General features: G+C 42.3%; 1 protein-coding gene across 1 annotated transcript in view; it reads left to right on the top strand.

Annotated features, from left to right (window-relative positions):
* TRIP12 (thyroid hormone receptor interactor 12) overlaps positions 1–22,255 on the top strand; it is a 470,187-nt gene that overhangs the window by 311,227 nt on the left and 136,705 nt on the right. The window contains 3 exon segments of the mRNA XM_030216098.1: positions 4,116–4,257; positions 12,395–12,586; positions 18,937–19,088. Of these exon segments, the coding sequence (XP_030071958.1) occupies positions 4,116–4,257; positions 12,395–12,586; positions 18,937–19,088 (486 nt within the window).

The raw sequence follows: 22,255 nt of genomic DNA, 5'->3' as shown, positions 1-22,255 counted from the left end.
TGGCACAGTGCCATGCCTTTGATTCTTCAGCAGGATGTTGGAGCCCAGGTCATGCAACCTAGATGCCCTAGTACAACCATAGCTGGAGCTCCAGCCTCTTTATATCATTCTGCCTTGGTACTCTGGTGGGCCAGTCAGTTCGCAGGATCGAGAGACATCTGTTCCTTGTCATTCTGATTGCACTATATTAGCCTTACAAGTCCTCTGCTTCCCTTGCCAAGAAAGGGAAAGGGATTCTTTTACAGGGCATGATTCTCATGGAAGATCCAGATCCTTTTTGGTGTACAACATGGCCCTTGATAAGTTTCTTGTCAAGGGAGCAGAGGAGTAGCCTAGTGGTTAGTGCAGTGGACTTTGATCCTGGGGAACTGAGTTTGATTCCCACTGCAGCTCCTTGTGACTCTGGGCAAGTCACTTAACCCTCCATTGCCCCTGGTACTACTACTTACAAAATAAGTACCTGAATATATGTAAACCGCTTTGAATGTAGTTGCAAAAACCTCAAAGGCGGTATATCAAGTCCCACTTCCCCTCTTCTTCTGTTATTGCCACTTTTGACACTTCCTTGCCTTATGTCAGGGCCTGGAGGGTGTATAAATCTTGGTGCTCTACTCGGAGAGCCTCTCCTTGGTGAGTGGATATGCCAGCTATTTTGACCTTTTTGCAAAGAAGCTTTGACCAAGGGTTGGTCTTGAATTCTGTCAAAGTTCAAGTGACTGCACTAGCCTGTTGCAGAGACAAGGTGGGAGGTTCTTCTATTGCAGCCCACCTTGATGTGATACGTTTTCTGTGAGCAGTCAAATTGATTTGGCCTCCACTCTGTGCGGTGGTAACTCAGTTGGATCTCCAGTTAGTCCTGGCAGCCCTTGTCAGTCGTCCTTTGTAGCCTTTGCATTGGGCCTCAGTCAAAACCTTACTCTCAAGACAGTTTCCCTTTTTGCATTTCCATGGGTAGGAGGATCTATGAGCTTGAGGTCCTTGTAGAGATTCTTTTTTAGTTTCCTCTCCTGCTTTGGTTTCCCTGTGGACTGGTCCATCCTTTGCTCAAAGGTGATCTTGTCTTTTCACTTGAATCAGAAGGTGATCCTTCCTTCTTGAAGTTGTGTCCTGTTCTTCTTTAGGTTCTTTTAAAGTTGGACATGCACAGAGTTCTCCTTTCTTACCTTGAAGTCACTAATTCTTTTCGGTTGTCGGATCATCTTTGTCCACGATCCTCATAAGGGGTGTCATACTTCTAAGTCGTCCCTTGCATGTTGGATTAAGTAGACTATTGAGTCAGCGTACATTTTTTTTCCAAATTTCAAATACATATAGAGATGCAAAGAAAAGTAAATAAGTTCTAGAGCAAAATAAAAAGAATACCAATTTATGCGTATCTTTAAAACAAATATCTAAAATTTCAAAATTAAATAATACTTTTTGTACATTGGATGTGTTCTATTGCTATTTTCAAAGCTGAGAGATTCCATTTTTGGATTATGCTTAATCATTAGTTGAAGGGGGTAGTGCCCGTTATTTTGAAGAGACCTCTGGTGCTTCACTTTTAATTAAGAAATTAGATGTGCATATTTCAACTAATTATCTTCCATCCCATTCTTGGCCAAGGTTTTAGAAATGGTGGTATTAAAGCAGCTTCAGGATTATATTGAGACTCACTATTGGACTTGCATCAATTTGGATTCAGACCAAAGTATAATACAGAAACTTTGTTAGTATCGATACTTGACACGATCAAAATGGGATTTTATAATGGGAAACAGTACTTTATGGTCACATTGGATGTCTCAGCGGCATTTGATGCAATTGACCCTGTGCTGTTTTAAGAGGTTGGATAACTTTGGTTTGGCCAGATCTGTTTTGAGTTGGTTCCAGTCTTCTTGAACAGAGCTTTTCAAGTTAAGACAAATTGTGATATTGCTACATGGGAAGCTATTTCCTCTGGAGCTCCACAAGGCTTGTCCTTGTCTCCAGTGTTGTTCATTTTATATATAATGGCTATTTGTAAACTTTTGGCTTGTCTTGGTCTGCATTACAAACTTTATGCAGACGATTTGCAATTCTTTTTTCAGGTTGAAAACTCTATTGAATCTTCTCTGGCCTATCTATCACATGTAATTAAAATGATTCAAAATCGGATGACAGCCAATAGGCTTCAACTAAATGTTGGAAAACCACAAGTTTTGTTTTTGTCAAAGATGGGATTACTCTTTAAATTTTCGGGGAGATAGTTGTTCTATTCAGATTCTGAGAGCAATTTGGTATTTCAGGGTATGGTTGGATACCACACTGTCTATGAAGTCACATTGGATATGTAAGTAAGCCCTTTTTAAAAAAAAAAATTAAGATTACTGTGTAGGTTACAAGGATTAACACTCTTGAGAAGTTTCATGCAATTTTGCAAGCTGTTTTCCCCACTTTTACACTTGCAATGGTTGGTTTGGATTGCCAGGCTATATGCTATGAGTACTCCAGGTTGCCCAAAACTCGATGATGCGATTGTTAACAGGAAAATCAAGTAAGGAACATATTACATCTACATTGGCATCTTTGCTCTGGCTGCCAGTTGTTTATAAGATTGAATTCAAGGTTCTTACATTGGTTTTCTAAGCTTTGAATAAAGCATTTCCATCTCTGCTTGCTTCTGCTCTTAAAAATGTATAAGCCTACATGCTGTTTAAGGTCTTGAGAAGAAGCACTTATTGCTTGTTCCAAGTTTTCGAGCGATGTGTTTGTCTCCTTGCTACTACTTTTCAATTTGTGGGGCCTAAATTATGAAGTAGTTTACCACCCGAAATGCGTAAAATTGAAACATTGCTTTATTTCAGAAAAGTTAAAAACGTTTTTATTTTTAAAAGCATTTGGCGAAGCAGGAGGCTCTAAGGGAAAATAGGGTTAAAGGGCTGCTATATGGCTACTTTGGATCAATCGCTGTTATCAGTGAATCTTTGGAGATTTTGTCTTGTTGTTTTGGAGATGTTTTAATGATTGTGTATGTGATTTTTGTAATCAGCCAAGAATGTAGGATTGTGCAGAATAGAAATCTGGTTAAATAAATTACATATAGTAGATAGTCCACCAGTAAACAGAAATTATGATCCAAGATTAAGAAATTAATACGTAAGAAAAAGCAAATCAAGATTGCCCCCCACAGCCAGCCTTTACGGTGAACATATAGGTCTATAGAGTTACATTTCCTCCCTGGCTTAAAAAAAATCATCCAAATGCTTGGGATCAAAGAACTGATATTGATTACCTTCAAAAAGAACAATACAGAAGCAAGGAAATCTGTAAAACAAAAACAGCTCCTAAGGCCCGGTCAAAGTGCCAAAAAGGCATTCCGCCTCATGTGTGTCCCTCTAGAAAAATCAGGAAAAACCCTAATCTTCGATCCATAAACATGTATCTAGGAATTCCTATCTGTGAAGACTTCATATCCTGATTGTCCTTTGAGAAGGGAAAGTTGCTTGCTAGTAATAAGCTTTCTTCAAGAGCAGTAGGATATCAAGTCTTAACAAAAACCAGCTGCCTCTCTTAAGACTTAGATACTCCTAATTTAAAGCTGCATACTGAACTGAGGTGGTTCTGCACTCACTGCTCCAGAAGATTCTTAAGGCCCTGTTTACTAAGGTGCGCTAGCATCATTTTTAGCGCATGCACAAAATTAGCATGCGCTAACTGTGTAGGCACCCATAGGAAGATTGTGGGCACCTACACAGTTATCGTGCGCTAATGGTTAGCACACGCTAAAAGCACTAAAGTGCCTCTAGCGCAGCTTAGTAAATGGGGCCTTTAGAGCTTTATCTTTTCTCTGTCCCACATTCTGTAGATGTCACCCATCTATGAGGACCAATATTTTGCAGTCATCAGAGAACAGCTTTTAAGTGACTTTGGTTTCCATGTTTCCCTATATATAATAGATATATTTACATTTATACTCCTTTTTTTTTTTTTTTTTATAAGGCTGCTAAAATTACTTAATATGTGTTCTCTTTCATAGTGTGTTTTGTCAGATATATTTGATTTCTTTTATATAAAGGAATGTGAGATTTTTCAGCTGCTCATAGCACCATAGTCTGAAATTATTTTTTTTCTTTTAATTTTATTCTTTTCCGTAGGGAGAAAATTAGGGGTTGGATTAAAGAACAAGCCCATAAATTTGTTGAACGGTATTTTACGTCTGAGAATATGGATGGAACAAATCCTGCACTAAATGTACTACAGAGACTTTGCACAGCAACTGAACAGCTCAATCTTCAGGTTGGGAATTGGTATTCACTTTTTTCTTTTTACTGCAGTTTGTAAAGAAATATTTTAAAATAAATTTTGTTAAACAAATACTGGCCCTAATGTACCAATGCAATGAAAAATGTCAGGTTAAGGGCTAGATTTCACTCACAATTTCTCTTGCATTGCAATTATAGGGACATATGAGAAATTAAAAAAAAAAAGTTTCATTTATCATGATAGTGGCATGGGGTTTTAAGGGGGGGGTCTGATATCCTGCTACCCCCAGATGAGGGGGGGGGGGAGGAGAAAACTTAAATTCATGGTGGGCCAATGACATGCTTCCAACCCTTTCCCCAGCCCTAGTACAGAACATAAATACCAAACTGTGCCATTCAGCCCCCACCCCTGAAAGATCCATCCTGTAGTGGCAAGCCCCACTCCATCCCAGTAAATAAGGTTTTAGGCACATGGACCCTTGACTCTCCGGTAGCCTGTTGTCCTTGATATCCCTTGCCCCATGCTTGGGGCTCAGTGACTAAAAAAAAAAAAAAAAAATGTAAATGATGATTTGTCAAGAGGCATGATTTCTTTTCTTTCCGGAAATACCTGTCCTTAAGCAGTTGCTTCTGCCCATGGCCACCATTATTGAATATTGTCTTCTAATATCTAGAGGTATGGTCATTGTACCAGTAGAGGTTCAGAAGGTATCATTATTGAGCATGGCAGCCACAGGGCAAAAGTAGGTGAGGAACATACCTTCCCTTTTCTTGGTTTGTGCCATTTATGATGACTTAGGGGAGGGGATACAGCCCACTACTCCCATCTTTTTTTGAAAAACAAAATGGGGAGGGCTTGGTGCCCATCACCTAAATCTTTCATTCACTGAACAGTGCAGTGGTGCTTTGAGGGAGTTGAAGGGGCAGTTGGTCACCAGGGAGTTGGGAGTTTGGGGAAGCCCCAGGACCTTGAGCCTATGATTTTGGGAGTTCAGACTTTGTGATGAAGGCCAAGTATGGTCCTGAAATTCTAGGAAATTACCCTACTGAAATACATCACAATCTGATCAGCGAGAGGGGTGGAACTGACGTCATTGGTTGGATGGCTGCTTGGCTCCTCAGGGACCCAGGTAAATACCTTTCAATCTGCTGTCATCTCACTGTTTTGTGGCCGGAATTACTTGTCCTCTAGTAGTAATTATCTCCCTGGGCAAGTTTGAGTAAAAACAAGCTGACAGACTGCAAGATTGTTCCTCTTCAGGGAGCAGCCAGACACAACATGAAGCAGACATCATGGCAGCCATGTCATTCCAAGCAGCACCGTGGATGCCTGCAACATAAAGTGCAAGTGACATGACGTTTCCCCCACATATGGAAGAGATCAAGTGCTGGTTGAAGGATATCAAATCTGAGATTGAGGCATCCTGAGCAGATTTGGCCTTCTTGGACTCTGATTTACAATCCAATATTAATGAGCTCAGGAATCGTATAGAAGAGGTGGAGCAGCGAACTGAAGAACACGTGGAAGTAATCTCTGCGCTGGAGAAACGGCTTAATGAGTATGCACAGCAACAATTAGAGCTTTTTGATAAGCTCGAAGACTTTGAAAACAGAAGTAGGAGAAATAATTTGAGATTTTGGGGTGTTCTAAAGACCCCGAATTCCAGGATTGCAAGTCGATTATTCTCTGCCTTCTTATTCACTGAAGCAGAGGTTGAGATGGCCCAGCAGGATATTAAAATTGAATGAGCCCCTAGAGTTTTAAGGAATGCGTGTAACAATCTCCCCCAGGATATTATAGTGTGCTGTTACAACTGTGCATTAAAAGAGGCTATTTTCTCGGCTGCAGGAAGTGACATCAACTCGCATGGGAAACATATGATATATTGTTTTTTGAAGATATCTCTCTGATGACACTTTGCAAATGGTAAAATATAAGGGACGTTACAGAGAAACTTCAAGCTGAGCAAGTGAGATATCGCTGGTCCTTTCTGTCTAGACTACAATTCACGGTGAATTCACGGTGAATGGGAAAATCTACAGCAGAGGTTTTCAACCCAGTCCTTGGGGCATACCCAACCATTGGGGTTTTTTAGGATATTCCCATTGAATTCAGTGGGGATATCTTGAAAACCCTGACTGACTGGGTGTGCTCCGAGGACTGAGTTGAAAAAACCTGATCTGCAGTCTTCTATAGGGAGGCTGCATTGGCAGTGTTAAGATCTCTTGGATGGTGGGATGAGCAGAAAAGGTCTGGCAAGGAGCGCCATGTTAAGTGACATGGTGGACTGTATGATTAGCACTCTCTACTGCGATTAATGGTCAGTGGGCTATACTTTGAACTGCCTACCTTACCTTGGTTTGTACCTGTCTTTTTCAGGGCACAGACCGTATAAGTCTGCCAAGCAGGATTCCCCGCCTCCCAACCACTAGTCCCGCCTCCCATCACCGGCTCTGGCACAGACCGTATAAGTCTGCCCTCCACTATCCTCGCCTCCCAAACACCAACCCCTCCCTCCCCCCCACCTGCTCCACCACCCAATTTCGGCTAAGCTTCTGAGGATCCATTCCTTCTGCACAGGATTCCTCTATGCATATCCCACGCATGTTTGAATTCCGTTACCGTTTTTATCTCCACCACCTCCCGCGGGAGGGCATTCCAAGCATCCACCACCCTCTCTGTGAAAAAATACTTCCTGACATCTTTCCTGAGTCTGCCCCCCTTCAATCTCATTTCATGTCCTCTCGTTCTACCGCCTTCCCATCTCTGGAAAAGATTTGTTTGCGGATTAATACCTTTCAAATATTTGAACGTCTGTATCTTATCACCCCTGTTCCTCCTTTCCTCCAGGGTATACATGTTCATGTTAGCAAGTCTCTCTTCATATGTCTTGGAACGCAAATGCCATACCATTCCCGTAGCTTTTCTTTGCACCGCTTCCATTTTTTTAACATCCTTCGCAAGGTACGGCCTCCAAAACTGAACACAATACTCCAGGTGGGGCCTCACCAACGACTTGTACAGGGGCATCAACACTTCCTTTCTTCTGCTGATCACACCTCTCTCTATACAGCCTAGCAACCTTCTCGCTACGGCCACCGCCTTGTCACACTGTTTCGTCGCCTTCAGATCCTTGGATACTATCACCCCAAGATCCCTCTCCCCCTCAGTACCTATCAGACTCTCACCGCCTAACACGTAAGTCTCTCGTGGTTTCTACTCCCTAAGTGCATCACTTTGCATTTCTTCACATTGAATTTTAATTGCCAAACCTTAGACCATTCTTCTAGCTTCCTCAGATCCTTTTTCATGCTTTCCACTCCCTCCCGGGTGTCCACTCTGTTGCAAATCTTAGTATCATCCGCAAATAGGCAAATTTTACCTTCTAACCCTTCGGCAATGTCACTCACAAATATATTGAACAGAATCAGCCCCAGCACTGATCCCTGAGGTACTCCACTACTCGCCTTTCCCTCCTCCGAGCGAACTCCATTTACCACCACCCTCTGTCCGTCAACCAGTTCCTAATCCAGTTCACCACTTTGGGACCTATCTTCAGCCCATCGAGTTTATTTAAGAATCTCCTGTGGGGAACCGTGTCAAAAGCTTTGCTAAAATCTAAGTAGATTACGTCTATAGCGTGTCGATGATTCAATTCTCCAGTTACCCAATCAAAGAATTCAATGAGATTCGTTTGGCACGATTTCCCTTTGGTAAAACCATGTTGTCTCGGATCATCGCTTCCATTACTTTTCCAATAACTGAAGTGAGGCTTACTGGCCTGTAGTTTCCAGCTTCTTCCCTGTCACCACTTTTGTGAAGAGGGACCACATCCGCAGTTCTCCAATCCCTCAGAACCTCTCCCGTCTCCAAGGATTTATTAAACAAATCTTTAAGAGGACCCGCCAGAACCTCTCTGAGCTCCCTCAATATTCTGGGGTGGATCCCGTCCGGTCCCATGGCTTTGTCCACCTTTAGCTTTCCAAGTTGTTGATACACACTCTCTTCCGTGAACGGTGCTCTATCCACTCCATTCTCAGGTGTACTTTTACCAGTCCCTTGTGGTCCTTCTTCAGGATTTTCTTCAGTGAAAACAGAACAAAAGTATCTATTTAGCAAATTGGCTTTTTCTTCATCATTATCTACATAGCGTTTCGCTGTATCTTTGTCTCACAATTCCATTTTTAGTCATTCTCCTTTCACTAATATACCTGAAGAAATTTTTGTCGCCCCTCCTTACATTTCTAGCCATTTGTTCTTCTGCTTGCGCCTTCGCCAGACGTACCTCTCTCTTGGCTTCTTTCAGTTTCATCCGGTGTTCCTCTTCTTGAGATTTTCTATATTTCTGGAACGCCAACTCTTTAGCCTTTATTTTCTCAGCCACTTGCTTGGAGAACCATATCAGTTTCCTTTTTCTCTTGCTTTTATTTACTCTCCTTACATAAAGGTTTGTGGCCCTATTTATTACTTCTTTCAGCCTGGACCACTGTCCTTCCACTTCTTGTACGTCCTCCCAGCCCATCAGCTCCTTCCTCAGGTATTCCCCCATTTTACTAAAGTCAGCACGCTTGAAATCCAGGACTTTGAGTTTAGAGTGGCTGCCCTCCACTTCAGCTGTCAAATCAAACCAAACCGTTTGGTCGCTGCTTCCCAAGTGTGCACCCATCGGACATTTGACACACTATCCCCATTTGTGAGCACCAGATCCAGCGTTGCTCCCTCCCCCGTGGGTTCCGTTACAATTTGTCTGAGCAGAACACTTTGGAAAGCATCCACAATCTCTCTACTTCTTTCCGATTTCGCAGATGGAACCTTCCAATCTACATCCAGCAGATTGAAATCTCCCATTAACAGAACCTCTTTTTTCTTTCCTAATTTTTGAATATCTGCGATCAGATCTTTATCTAGTTCCTCTAATTGTGTTGGGGGTCTGTAGACAACACCCACGTGGACAGAGGTTCTGTCATCTCTTTTTAAGGTGATCCATATAGCTTCTTCCTTTCCCCAGGTCCCTGTCATTTCAGTCGCCATGATACCATTCCTCACATACAGAGCTACTCCTCCACCTTTACGACCCTCTCTATCCTTCCTAAATAGATTACAGCCTGGTATATTTGCACTGAGCCACGTCTCCGTGATTGCAACAACATCTAAGTCTGCCTCCAACATCAGGGCTTGAAGGTTTGGGCAAATTCCTGGAGAAGGCCATAGTTTTAAGACAAACATGGGAAGCAACTTTTTGCCCTGGGATTTGTAGTATGGAGTGTTACCACGATTTGGGTTTCTGCCAGGTGCTTGTGACCTGACTTGGCCACTGTTTGGAAAACAGGATACTGGGCTAGATGGACCATTGGTCTGACCCAGTATGGCTACTCTTATGTTCTTATGTAATGAAATTATATGGAAATACTTTTAAAACAAATAGGAGGAAATATTTTTTCACTCAAAGAATAGTTAAGCTCTGGAACTCGCTGCTGGAGGATGTGGTAACAGTGGTTAGTGTATCTGGGTTTAAAAAGCTTTGGATAAGTTCGTGGAGGAAAAGTCCATAGTCTGTTATTGAGATGGACATGTGGAAGCCACTGCTTGCTCTGGGATTGATAGTATGGAATGTTGCTACTAATTGGGTTTCTGTCAGGTACTTGTGACCTGGATTTGCCACTGTTGGAAGCAGGATACCGGGCTAGATGGACTGTTGGTCTGACCCAATATGGCTTTTCTTATGTTCATATATTCTTAAATTCCAGATTGGTTAGTGGTAATGACATATGCCAGTCTTTTAGATGGAGGGCTAATTTTTAAGACATTAGCTCCGGGGTACTTGGTTTCCTTCTGAATTGAAGTGGATAATCAGTCATCTGGAACCAAGTGGTTTGAAAAGCATTGTTCACCTTACCTTTGTACAGTTAATGAAGGATAAGGAGGCAGTCAAGGTGTTTTCAAATTGTGATAGCTTATAGTAATCAGGCCTGGAGGCACAAGAGGTGTGCAGAGTTAAGGGTTCTTTTTTTGCAGGGCAGAGCTTCATCTTGATCTTTCTGCTGCCCACATAGCAGGAGCTCAGAATGTGAAAACAGACTTTTTCATCAGTTCTCTGTTCAAGGTCCTGTTCTAATCCAAGGACCGGTTCCATTTTGTCTTATGGCTTGACTCTTGACAGGTCACGCCTGAGGAATCAAAAAGGTACTCAGATTATGTCATTTCTATTATACTGCAAGCCACAAAGTGCTCTACCTCTCTGGCTTATTCACAAGTCTGTAGAGCGTTTGAAGCCTGCTGCTCTGCTGGAGCTGTATGTTCGTTCACGGATTTTCTTACATCTTTCTTCAGGAAGGTCAAAGCAAGGGTTTAGCAGTTCTTTAAAGGTTGCAGTAGCTGTTCTAGCATCCTTTAAAATAGGGGTGGGCAACCACAGTCTTCGAGGTCCATGACCCAGTCAGGTTTTCAAAATCTCCAAAATGGAAGTGTTACATGCAAATCAATCACATGCATATTCATTGTGGAAATCTTTAAAATCCGAATGGGTTGTGGCCCTCAAGGACTGTGGCTGCCCATCCTTGATTGAGAGAGAGCTTCGTTAGCTTCCTGTTCTGATCTTGTTTATTTTTTGAAGGGAGCTTCGAATGTATTGTGCTGTTTTGGGATCTTGCCAGGTGCTTGTAACCTGGATTGGCCACTGTTGGAAACAGGATGCTAAGCTTGATGGACCTTTTGTCTGTCCCAGTATGGGAATACTTACGTTATGATTCAGCCCCCATTCAAGCCCTCTTGTCCTGAAAGGAGTTTGTATTTTGTTCTCAGGACTTGTGTTCACCTTTTGAACCTTTAAAAAAGGGCTACTCTTGAAGGTGGTCTTTCTCCTGACTATTGCTTTTGCTCATAGTGTCTGAGTTACAGGCCTTTTTTCAGTTTAGTGGTGTTTGGAAATTTCACTTCACACTTTTCCATCCTTCTTTTTTTTTCTTAAGGTAGTCCCTCCTTTTCATTTAAACTAGTTTCTCAGTCTTCCTTCCTTTAAGAGAGAAGATTGTGGTATGGAGTTTAAGTCCTTACATTTTTTGGATTTTCACAGGGCTTATGGACTCGACCAATGATTTTCAGACAACAAATAAGTTTGCTTCATAGCTTTGATAGCTATTATTGCTTGGTGGCTCCAATAGATTTCTGCAGCCTGTATTCTTGTGGATAAACAAATTCCTTAACATCTCGTAGCGCACTTCACAAGATGTATAGCAACTTCATGGAGTTGCTTGCACTATTACTAGATATTTCCAGAGCAGTGTCTTGGTTTTCTTGTCATATCTTTGGAAAGTACTAGAAGGTTGATATGACAGCTCAAGCTGATTCCATTTTGTAACTTGAGTAATTAGGGCAGTGATTTCAAGGAGTTACCCAAGCTGAGAAATGTTTTACTACATCCCATTGGTTCTGGAATGGTCTGGGGAGCTGAACTGCATGAATATTCAAGTTGAACTTCATAATGTCACATGTATTTGTATCCAGGAAAACTGATTGCATTGTAGTTTTCACAATTTTATTCTCGAGGTTTATGCCGATGAAGTAAATATATCCTGGATATTCCTACCATATAGTCTTCCATAAACAAGAAGTGGAGGAAGGTTTCCAAGGCTTTTTTTCGTATGAGATTTTTGTACTCCATTGCATGTAAGAGGTTCACAAATCTTTCTAGTTCTTTTATAGAAAGAGTTGAATCTAATTATATATATTTGATCTTTCTTCCTCTTTTCAGAGAATTAACTGTGGTCTGGTGACAGCAATAAGAGAGGAAAAATTCTTACTTGCTAATTTTCTTTCCTTGAGTCCCACCAGACCAGTCTAGATTCCCACCCTATGTTTTTTTATTCCCTGCAGTGGTTTATACTTTTGTTGTTCATCTAAAGAAAGAGGAATAAGATTTTTGTTTTTCTATAATAATTGAGACCACATTGCCATTGTTTGATTATCAAAATACTGATGACCTCCATCTTCAGGGTGCACTTATAGGGCTGGACTCACAAGCCTTTGTCTCCATTTCCTGGTAGATGGGCGCAACCCTCAGGTCTGGATTGGTCTGGTGAGACCAAAGGAAAGAAAGTAGGTACAAAGTCATTGTTTATGGTATGAAGAATCCTAAAATCTGGAGCCTTATGTCGTATTTCCTTTCTTACAGGTGGATGGTGGAGTTGAGTGCCTTGAGGAAATACGTAGCATAGTGTCAGAGTCTGATGTGTCATCCTTTGAAATCCAGCATAGTGGATTTGTGAAACAGCTGCTGCTTTACTTAACATCCAAAAGTGAAAAAGATGCTGTGAACAGAGAGATCCGATTAAAAAGGTTTCTTCATATATTCTTTGACTCACCAGTAAGTGTGTTTCATGATATTGATCTGATTTCTGTCTCTTCTAGAGGCTTCCTTCACTTTTGCAGGAGTTAGATTATGGAATAAGCTTCCTTTGAAAGCAAGGCAAGCACCTTCTTATCTTCATTTTAGGAAAATGTTAAAACACATTTGTTTGAACAGTGATTTTATTGCTTTGATTGTGTTTTAGTGTTTTATGAACTTATGCTGCATTTGTTATTTCTTCATTACTATTGAAGTATCATCTAAGTTGTTAACCGCTTTGAATTCAGTTGGACAATAGCGGTATAAAAGATTTCAATAGAATAGAATGTAGTTGTTGAGAGTGCAACTGAAGTTATGCATTTTCTGACACAGAAACATGGAATAGGATTGCAGGTACATCTGGCTTTACATTTTTCCTTTCAGGTTGCAGTTCCTGTTTGAACTCTAGTTTAGTTCTCACTTGCAACCAAAGATCCACTGTGCTTTTACTTACTGCTATTTTTTTTTTTTTTTACTTCTACTACCTTGATTTTAGAGTCTGTTCCATATATCCTATCCTACCCTTGCATCCCCTCTCCTTCCCCACTTTCTGTGTGTTGGGTATTTTTTTTTTTTTTTTTTTGCTTCACAGCATACTCTGATCCTTCTGCTCTGCTCTGAAAAGATTACTCTTTGTGTGTTTTACTTTAAGGTATTTGGTTGTTTCTATCATGTCCCCCCTCCTTTAGAGTGTATATGTTTAGGTACTTTCATAAGATTATTTACCATTTTTGGTAATCATCTGATCTGTATCTACTTTTAACCATATCCTTATGGGAATGTGGCCTCTGGAATTGGACACAGTTATTCAAATTGCCTGACTAGTGATTTGTATGGAGGCTTCTATTTCTTTTTTTTTCTTCTGCTGGGGAAATACCTCTCAGACCACTGTTTTGGAATCTCAGGATAATTAGATATAGTCAGCATAATTGCTCTTATTTGGAATCCATCATTAGCATCAGTACATTGCCCTCCATCATGTACTTTTGTCTTGTATTTTGATGCTCCAAATTTTTACTCTTGGAAGTAAAACTTAGTTGCCAGTCTTTTGACCACCACCCAAACGTTCTTGGATCATTCTGAACACATCCTGTCTCTGTGTGTTGAAATTTCACTTACGCTGCTCACTTTTTGTAAGAGGTATTCAAGAAAACTAATAAAGCAGTAAAAGGAGAGAAAAAAAGAGGTTAAAGTGTAAGAGGCAGAAGGGCATAGAGTGGAACAGATTAATCAGGAAAACTAGTAAAATGAAAGATAAGGAATGTTGAAAAATGAATGAATTAATTGAAGCCATGGTGTCTTACAGATGACAGCTGTATTAACTTAGGGGAATTGTCACCCTCACCCGGAGTCAGCTAATGTTACTATACCAACAAGAGACTCCAAGATTATAAACCATTTTCTCTTTATTGACACATCAGTGTCAATCAGCAACACACAGTAAAGTTATAACATATACACACTCATTCACAAGCACAAGTCAGACACCCATCAGGCACCCTTCAAAGCTAATGAGTATAATACTCCCAAAACAACTATAACATTGTTATCAAGTAACACAATACTGCCAAATAATACAGTGCATTCATTTAAACCTGATATTAGTCTCGCATTGATCCAGTGTACCAGAATATTTATCCGCCACTGAGTCCTTCTTGAGTGGCGTTCACATTATCATAAACCCACTGGGTCATGCATATTCAAATGATGCACCATATAGGTGTTTACTCCAAATGATAACGTCCAATGCTATCGTAATGTGCTCAAATCAGCAGTAGAGTCAAGTTGGGTGGCTGAAGAAATGCTTCCACAACAATTACCACTTCAAATAACCGGTTCCACGATGCTGGACCGCATTTCGAACTCCTTCGTCAGGAGGAACCAAATTAATAATTCTGTGCAAGACTGCACTCCTGCGTGGTAACCAGCCAGGCTTCCGCCCGAGGATCGCTCCACCGGAATCTGTATTATTTGGCAGTATTGTGTTATTTGATATAACAATGTTATAGTTGTTTTGGGAGTATTATACTCATTAGCTTCAAAGAGTGCCTGATGGGTGTCTGACATGTGCTTGTGAATGTGTGTATATATGTTATAACTTTACTATGTGTTGCTGATTGACTCTGATGTGTCAATAAAGAGAAAATGGTTTATAATCTTGGAGTCTCTTGTTGGTATGGTCTAACAGATGAGCCAGAAATTATAACAAAGAATTCTCCGAGGACAAGCAGGCTGCTTATTCTCACATATGGGTCGGTGTCCACGGCGGCCCCAGGAATGGAGATTTTCCAGCAAAATCTTCAAAACCTTTGCGACAGCCAGTAGAGCGCGGAATGGACAACACCGCGCATGTGCGGCCATCTTCCTGCGCATCCGTTCCCACCTCAGTTTTTTCTTCTCCGCGGTGGAGAGTGGCTGCATGTCGGTCTCTCGCCCGTAGGTCCCAGGAAAAACTTAGGCGCCCTTCGCTCGCGTTGAGCGCTTTCTTTTTGTTTTAAGTCGCTTTTTTCCTCTTCGTTTTCCAGTTTAAAAAAAAAAAGAAACCTTTTTTTTCTTAGTTTTTTGGCCTGGTAAGTTTTCTTTTGATTTCCATTGAGGCCTTTTTGGCCGCCCGTCTGTGGTTCTCCCTTTTTGTGCCCTTTTCGACCCGTTTGATTTCGCCGCCGTGATTCTTCCGCTGATGTCATCGAAGCCTCCCAGTGGCTTCAAGAAGTGTGCTCGGTGCCAGCGGTCTCTCTCGAGCACTGTTCCGCACTCCTGGTGCGTCCAGTGCCTGGACCCGACCATGGCCCAGACACTTGTAAGTTGTGTCTGAGTTTAAAAAAGCGGACACAGGCATCAAGAAAAGCTCTTCGGTACTGTCTTTTCGGAGCTCCGACTGATTCCTTGGCGTCGACGTAGACATTGGTACCGAGGTCGGTGGCGTCGATATCTGCACTGGGGAGGGCATCGACATCGGGAGTGCAGGAAATGGCTGTCCAAACTTCACCTTTAGCTGGGAGCAGTGAGCCGTCGAGTGGGTCTTCACCCGTCTCGAAGACTCCTGCTGGGCAGGCCCACCCCGAGGAGGCGTGTGGATTTCACGTCCTCATTGGTACCGAGGAGTACCGGTGACGTGCTTCGAGCGAAGGCTAAGAAGCATCGGCACCGCTCTCCTTCGAGACACTGTACCGGGAACTCTGGGGCGTCAAAGGATTCGGCACCCGGAAAGCGTTGGCGCCGGGAGGAGCGCTCCCCCTCCATTCAAGAGGTGTCAGTGCGTCGATCTCTGGACAGCCCGGTACCGCCTCCCAGGCCTTCGCAGATTCTGACTTTGACTCCTGCACCGGCCTTTCTCGACAGCGACTCTTGAGGAGAGCATACGAGCCATTCTTCCAGGCCTTCTGGAAGGGCTGCTGCAGCGCTGTGTTCTGGTACTGGGGGTGCTTGAGCCTCCGGTACAGACGATGGAAATGGCGGCTGGCTCAGTGCCTGTGGTGAGGTCTCCGACGCCAGTACCACTTGCAGCATTGGCCTTGGCTGCCACCTAGGTCGACTCGACGTCAATGGAGGGAGCTTCGTCGCCACCGGCATGGGAGTCGACCTCTCGCCATCGAGGACATCGTTCCTCTGCGTCAAGACGGGCCCGGTTTTGGACTGTAGTTCGTGAACTCTTGTCCAATACCGAGTAGGATGCCTCCTGGGATGAAGGGGAAGACCCCAGATATTTCTCTTCCGAGGAGTCTTGTGGTCTTCCTTCTGATCCCACTCCTTCACCTGAGAGGAAGCTTTCTCTGCCGGAGAGTCTGTCCTTCTCCACCTTTGTCCAGGAAATGTCTGTGGGCATTCCCTTCCCTTTGGTAAATGAGGATGAGCCCAGGACTGAGATGCTCGAGGTCCTGGATTATCCTTTGCCACTTAAAGAGTCATCCACTGCCCCTCTGCATAATGTCCTCAAGGAGACATTGCTGAGGAACTGGATGAAACCTTTATCTAATCCCACCATCCCCAAGAAAGCAGAATCCCAATATCGGATCCATGAGGAACCTGAGTTGATGAGGTCGCAGTTACCTCACGACTGCGGTTGTGGATTCCGCTCTCGAGAGCCAGAAGTACTAGAGATTTCGCCTCGGCGCCCCCGGCGCGAGAAGCTAGGATTTTAGACTCTTTTGGGAGGAAGGCCTACCAGTCCTCTATGCTTGTGTCCAAAATTCAGTCCTACCAGCTCTACACGAGCATCCACATGCGGAACAATGTGAAGCAACTGGTGGACTTGGTGAATAAGCTCCCTCCGGAGCAGGCCAGGCCTTTTTAGAAGGTGGTCAGGCAGCTGAAGGTGTGTTGTAAATTCCTGTCCAGGGGTGCTTATGACACTTTTGATGCTGCATCCAGATCCGCTGCTCAAGGTATAGTGTTGCGCAGACTCTCATGGCTGTGTGCCTCTGACCTGGACAATCGGAACCAACAGCGGCTTGCGGATGTTCCTTGCTGGGGGGATAATATTTTTGGTGAGAAGGTCGAGCAGGTTGTAGAGCAGCTCCACCAGCGGGAAACTGCCCTCGACAAACTCTTCCACTGGGCGCCTTCAGCATCTACCTCAATAGGTAGACGATTTTTCAGGGGAAGGAGCAATGCTCCCTATGTTACAATAAGCGTAGGTACAATCCACCTTCCCGACAGCCTTCTCAGGCTCAGCCCCAGCGTGCTCATTCACGTCAACAGCGTGTGCCCAGACAGGCCCCTGCAGCTCCCCAGCAAAAGCAAGGGACGGGCTTTTGACTGGCTCCAGCTGAGCATAGCCGCCATAAACGTACCTGTGCCGGACGATCTAGCGGTTAGAGGGAGGTTAAAATTGTTTCACCAAAGGTGGCCTCTCATAACATCTGACTGGTGGGTTCTTCAAATAGTCCAGTTGGGAGTACTCCATCAATTTGATCTCCAGACCTCCAAATTGTCCATCGGGAGCTCAGTCTTTCAGCTTCCAGCACAGGCAGGTACTTGCAGAGAAACTCTCCGCCCTTCTCAGCGCCAATGCGGTCGAGCCCGTTCCACCAGGGCAAGAAGGGCTGGGATTCTATTCCAGATACTTCCTTGTGCAAAAGAAAACGGGGGATGCGTCCCATCCTAGACCTAAGGGCCCTGAACAAATATCTAGTCAGAGAAAAGTTCAGGATGCTTTCCCTGGGCACCCTTCTTCCCATGATTCAGAAAAACGATTGGCTATGCTCTTTGGGCTTAGATGCTTACACTCACATTCCGATACTTCCAGCTCACAGGAAGTATCTGCGGTTCCGTCTGGGAACACATTACTTCCAATATTGTGTACTGCCCTTTGGGCTCGCCTCTGCACCCAGGTTGTTTATAAAATGCCTTGTGGTGGTTGCAGCGTCGCTACTCAGACTGGGAGTGCATGTGTTCCCTTACCTCGTTGATTGGCTGGTGAAGAACACCTCAGAGGCAGGAGCTCTACAGTCCATGCAAATGACTATTCGACTCTTGGAGCTACTAGGCTTTGTCATCAATTACCCAAATTCCCTCCTTCTGTGCCCTGATCGTGGATGGAGAGATTTGAATTGGCTGGACCAGGCTTCAATGACAGCTTCAATAGTTGAAGAGTAAGGCTAGTGCCAGGCAGACCTCTTCAGTCTATGCCCTAAAAAATGTCAAGGATAAATCAAGATTAAGTATTCATATGTAGTATCACATCATTCCTAATGCAATGAGTTTATCATGTTGGGCAGACTGGATGTACAGTACAGATCTTTATCTGCCGCCATCTACTATGTTACTCTTCATAACATCTTTAGACTTGTCATTTACTATGTCGTTGGCAGCAATGTGTGGCAAATGGTAGTGACTATGTAGAAAATTAAATGCATGTAATAAAGGTCACGCTTCAAACGTTATTTTTGTTTTATTCATTTTCAATATATTCATTTAAACAAGTTATGGAGGTGGAAGCAGTACTTTTCATTCAACCCTCATAAGTCCATAAGCCATTATTAAAATGGACTTGGGAAAATTCACTGCTTATTTCTGGGATAAGCAACATAAAATGTACTGTTTTGGGATCTTGCCTGGCACTTGTGACCTTCATTAGCCACTATTGGAAACAGGATACTGGCCTTGATGGACCTTCGGTCTATCCCAGTATGGCAACACTTATGTACTTGTATTTGGAGAATGCGTTTAGTGTGTTGAATAGACTTGGGTTATTAAAACACTGATGTATTGTTTTATTTACATATTACAGCTGTCTAGTTTTCTGTTACAGATCTAGCCACAATTTGTGTTCTCATGTTTTTAGAAGCTTACTAAAGCATTATTGGTAACTTCATTTAAAACTTCAGCTTCCTGGTGAAGAGCCCCTTGGAAGATTAGAACCATTGGAAAATGGGCCTCTCTTGTCATTGGTCCATAAAATGAACAATTGTCTAAGCCAAATGGAACAATTTCCTGTCAAAGTGCATGATTTCCCAAGTGGAAATGGAACTGGGAGCAGGTAAGGATTAATACTGGTATAATTTCTTGACACATGATGATCGGGGTCTCTTACTGTTTACATCATTGGTGGTTTGTGGGATATATCACATTCTCTGATGCCAGGCATTTAATGAAGTAATATTTGTAGAAACATTGGAATGATATACTATGCTGCAGTCATAGACTATTGTTACCCCATTGATGTTTACTGTGATTGTGCAGTTTTCTGTTTATTTTTTCGTTATGTCAGCTAGTTTAAATCTTAGGCTTCTGTTCTTTACACACAAGATTATTAATGCAGCTCTGCATAGGATTATACATTTGTGGGTCCCTAGCAGGGACCTTTATATACTGCTTTTTTCAGTTTTCATACAGTCACATTCACTCTTTTCCTGTCTCCCTCCTCCCCCTCCATATGTATCTTTGTTCATGGCCTTCTGCCCACACTTCACCTCCAAAGGTTGCATGGGAAAACCTTCAGGGCTTGATTCTAGTGTGGTGGCAACATCAGAAATAATAGAGACTGTGCCACCACTTGGCTTTGAAGTGGAGAGAGATCCAGTGAAGTTAGGCAGTTCATTTTCTCCTTCTGTTGCCTCTAATATATACATCATGAACAGCCTGCCCCAGAGAATGAGATATATGTGCAATATGTCTGAGGTATACATTTATTAAGATTTAAGTGTCCAAAAAGCTTCACAAATAGAATAAGCAATAGAAATTATTTAATTTTCTTTGGTCTCTATGAAAGGATAAAGACAGTGTGGAGGGAATAATGGGGTAGTTTTCAAAGGAATTTACTCAGGCATTAAATAGTTACTTGTGAAAAATTCCCTCCACTTAGTATGCATACAGAGATATTTCTACTAGTGGACTTCTCCAACCCAAATTTTCAAAGGGAAACTATATGATACTAGCCTCACCCGACAAAGAAATAGGGGGCAAGACGGGATCAACAGGAAGCACAACATAAAATTCAGCAGCAAACATGTAACATTACTGTGTATCTTAGGGTGAGAGAAATAATTACTTTCTCCAAGTCTTGATAAATGCCTTCATATACTGTCCCAGTTGTATAATCGTAACAAATTCAGCAAGGCAACTCTACAGTGGAAGTTTGGTAGGAGGAAAAGGAAGACTACATACTAGCACCATGTTGCCCAGAATAAAAAGGTGCTTACCTATATCTATGCACTAAAGCTAAAGAGTGGTAGCAATCATGTAAAACCTTCAGGAGAAGATAATATCCCTGGTAAAGCAATATATCATGCTGACTTTAATTAATTTCTGATTTCTCCTGCATGCAGTGGGCCCATGAACAAGTTCATAAATCCGCCCGTTTAGTTCCCTTAAGGGAATTTACTATTATACTACAAAAACAGTATTTGATTTGAGGGTACCCAAAGAGAGAATACCAAAAAGTGGAAGAAAGAGAAAAAAAAATAGAAAAAAATGCAAGACACAACTGATGTGGACAAATCCATCTGAATGAGGACATTTTAAAACAGCTGAGCAATCAAAGAAATAAGAAAGAGAAATAGTTGAAGGTGTGCCACAACAGAGCAATTAGAAGATACCTGGAAAGACATGGATAAAGAACAGCAAGGAGATACTTGTGATAAAGAACAGGAGCGAGAGAGGTAATATGTGACAGAATAGGAAGCAGAATGAAGACAGGACAAACCAGTGAATGATGGGGGAATAATACAGCACGATGAAAATTAAGACAGACCAGGAAGCAGAGAGAAGAGGAAAGGGAGGAGAGAGTGCTTTCCTGGGCTACATGGAGACCTGCTGGGGTCCAGGATAGGACAAGGCTACCTACATTAAACCCTTGACATCCAAAGTGAAAATAAAATCACTGCATATGTAACTATCACTGATAGAGTACCTGAAAGAATCGAGATCAAAGATAATGAGACAGATCCAAGGCATCAAGCTGAAACACACTCTAGTAACAGATTTAAGTATTTAGTCAAAGACATTCTAAATTTGAACAGGGATATTCAAACTAATTCAATGTAAATTCTACGTATTAACGAGAGTTTGAAACCAAAGTTTTGCAGGTGTTACTCTTTGTAATTCTAGGATTAAACCACTGAAATCCTTACTTTCAAAATTAACCAACTGGGAACCTCAGAACTCCTCATAGGGAAAATACCAGAAGTCTTGTAGCATCCACTATTATAGTCAGGAGTAGAGTACTATCATTGGTCCCCAGTGAGGAGAAAAAGAAAAAAAAAAACACAATCAAAAACTCTTATATAAATGAGAAAAACGAGTGGCATAAAAATTCTCCTCCTGCACTAATAATCTTAATTAACAAAGTGAGACACCTTACCCTCAAAACTAAAAAAAAAAAAAAAACAAAAAACAAAGCTATACACAGATCAACGTATGATAGCTTAAGAATCCTTCCGTGTTCACAAACTTATATCACGCCTCCAACCTGCAATGCCACTTAAAACTTTCAACCCCAGCCGAAGAATAATATACTCAGGAATGAAAAGTCCTCAATAAACAGATTAAAGACCATGAATCAAAAAATGATGGGGATGGTGTCATGAATTTTCGCTGAAACAACCAGGTTATCTCTCCGGGCAAACTATCAACAGCCCACTTCCGCTGGCCACTACAGCTCAGAGCTAAGTACCACGAGACCATTGAATGATAAAAGGGGAAGGCTTATGGTTCCATTTGTCTGTTTTCCCAAAGGCCTGTTTGAAAAGCCATGTTTTAAGTTGTGATTATTGTGTTTTCACTTTGGAGAAATTTTATGAGGACCCTGTAGCACAACCGAGAACCAGAATGGCTACTCAGCATACAGGATAACTTGGAAAAGGTAATGAAAGCTATTCAAAGCCTCAACAACAGAAAAGTTAGAAACCCAATTAAAAAGAGCCCTAAGCTGGAAGTTCCCCCTGGCCTAGATGAAGTGAAAAATTTTGTCTCAAAGGGTAATCATTTCTCCACCAAACTTGGCACACTCAAAAATAAATTGATAGGCTTCCAGATCTAACACCACAGTGGCTAATAACTTGAACACTTCTCTTTCCAAGGGAAGACTCGATGTTCCCAGAAAGTTTAGCGTAGCAGGGTTTAGCAAAGGTTTAAGAAAAGCAGAACAGCTGGAACTAGAAGTTTAGGACTGTACCCTGATGCTGCCAAAGGTGAAACGTAGCTCCA

This window comes from Microcaecilia unicolor, chromosome 10, assembly GCF_901765095.1.
Source record: "Microcaecilia unicolor chromosome 10, aMicUni1.1, whole genome shotgun sequence".
In the NCBI taxonomy this organism is placed as follows: domain Eukaryota; kingdom Metazoa; phylum Chordata; class Amphibia; order Gymnophiona; family Siphonopidae; genus Microcaecilia; species Microcaecilia unicolor.
The sequence above is the reverse complement of the archived record's forward strand: the minus strand, read 5'-3'. Positions and strand labels throughout refer to the sequence as shown.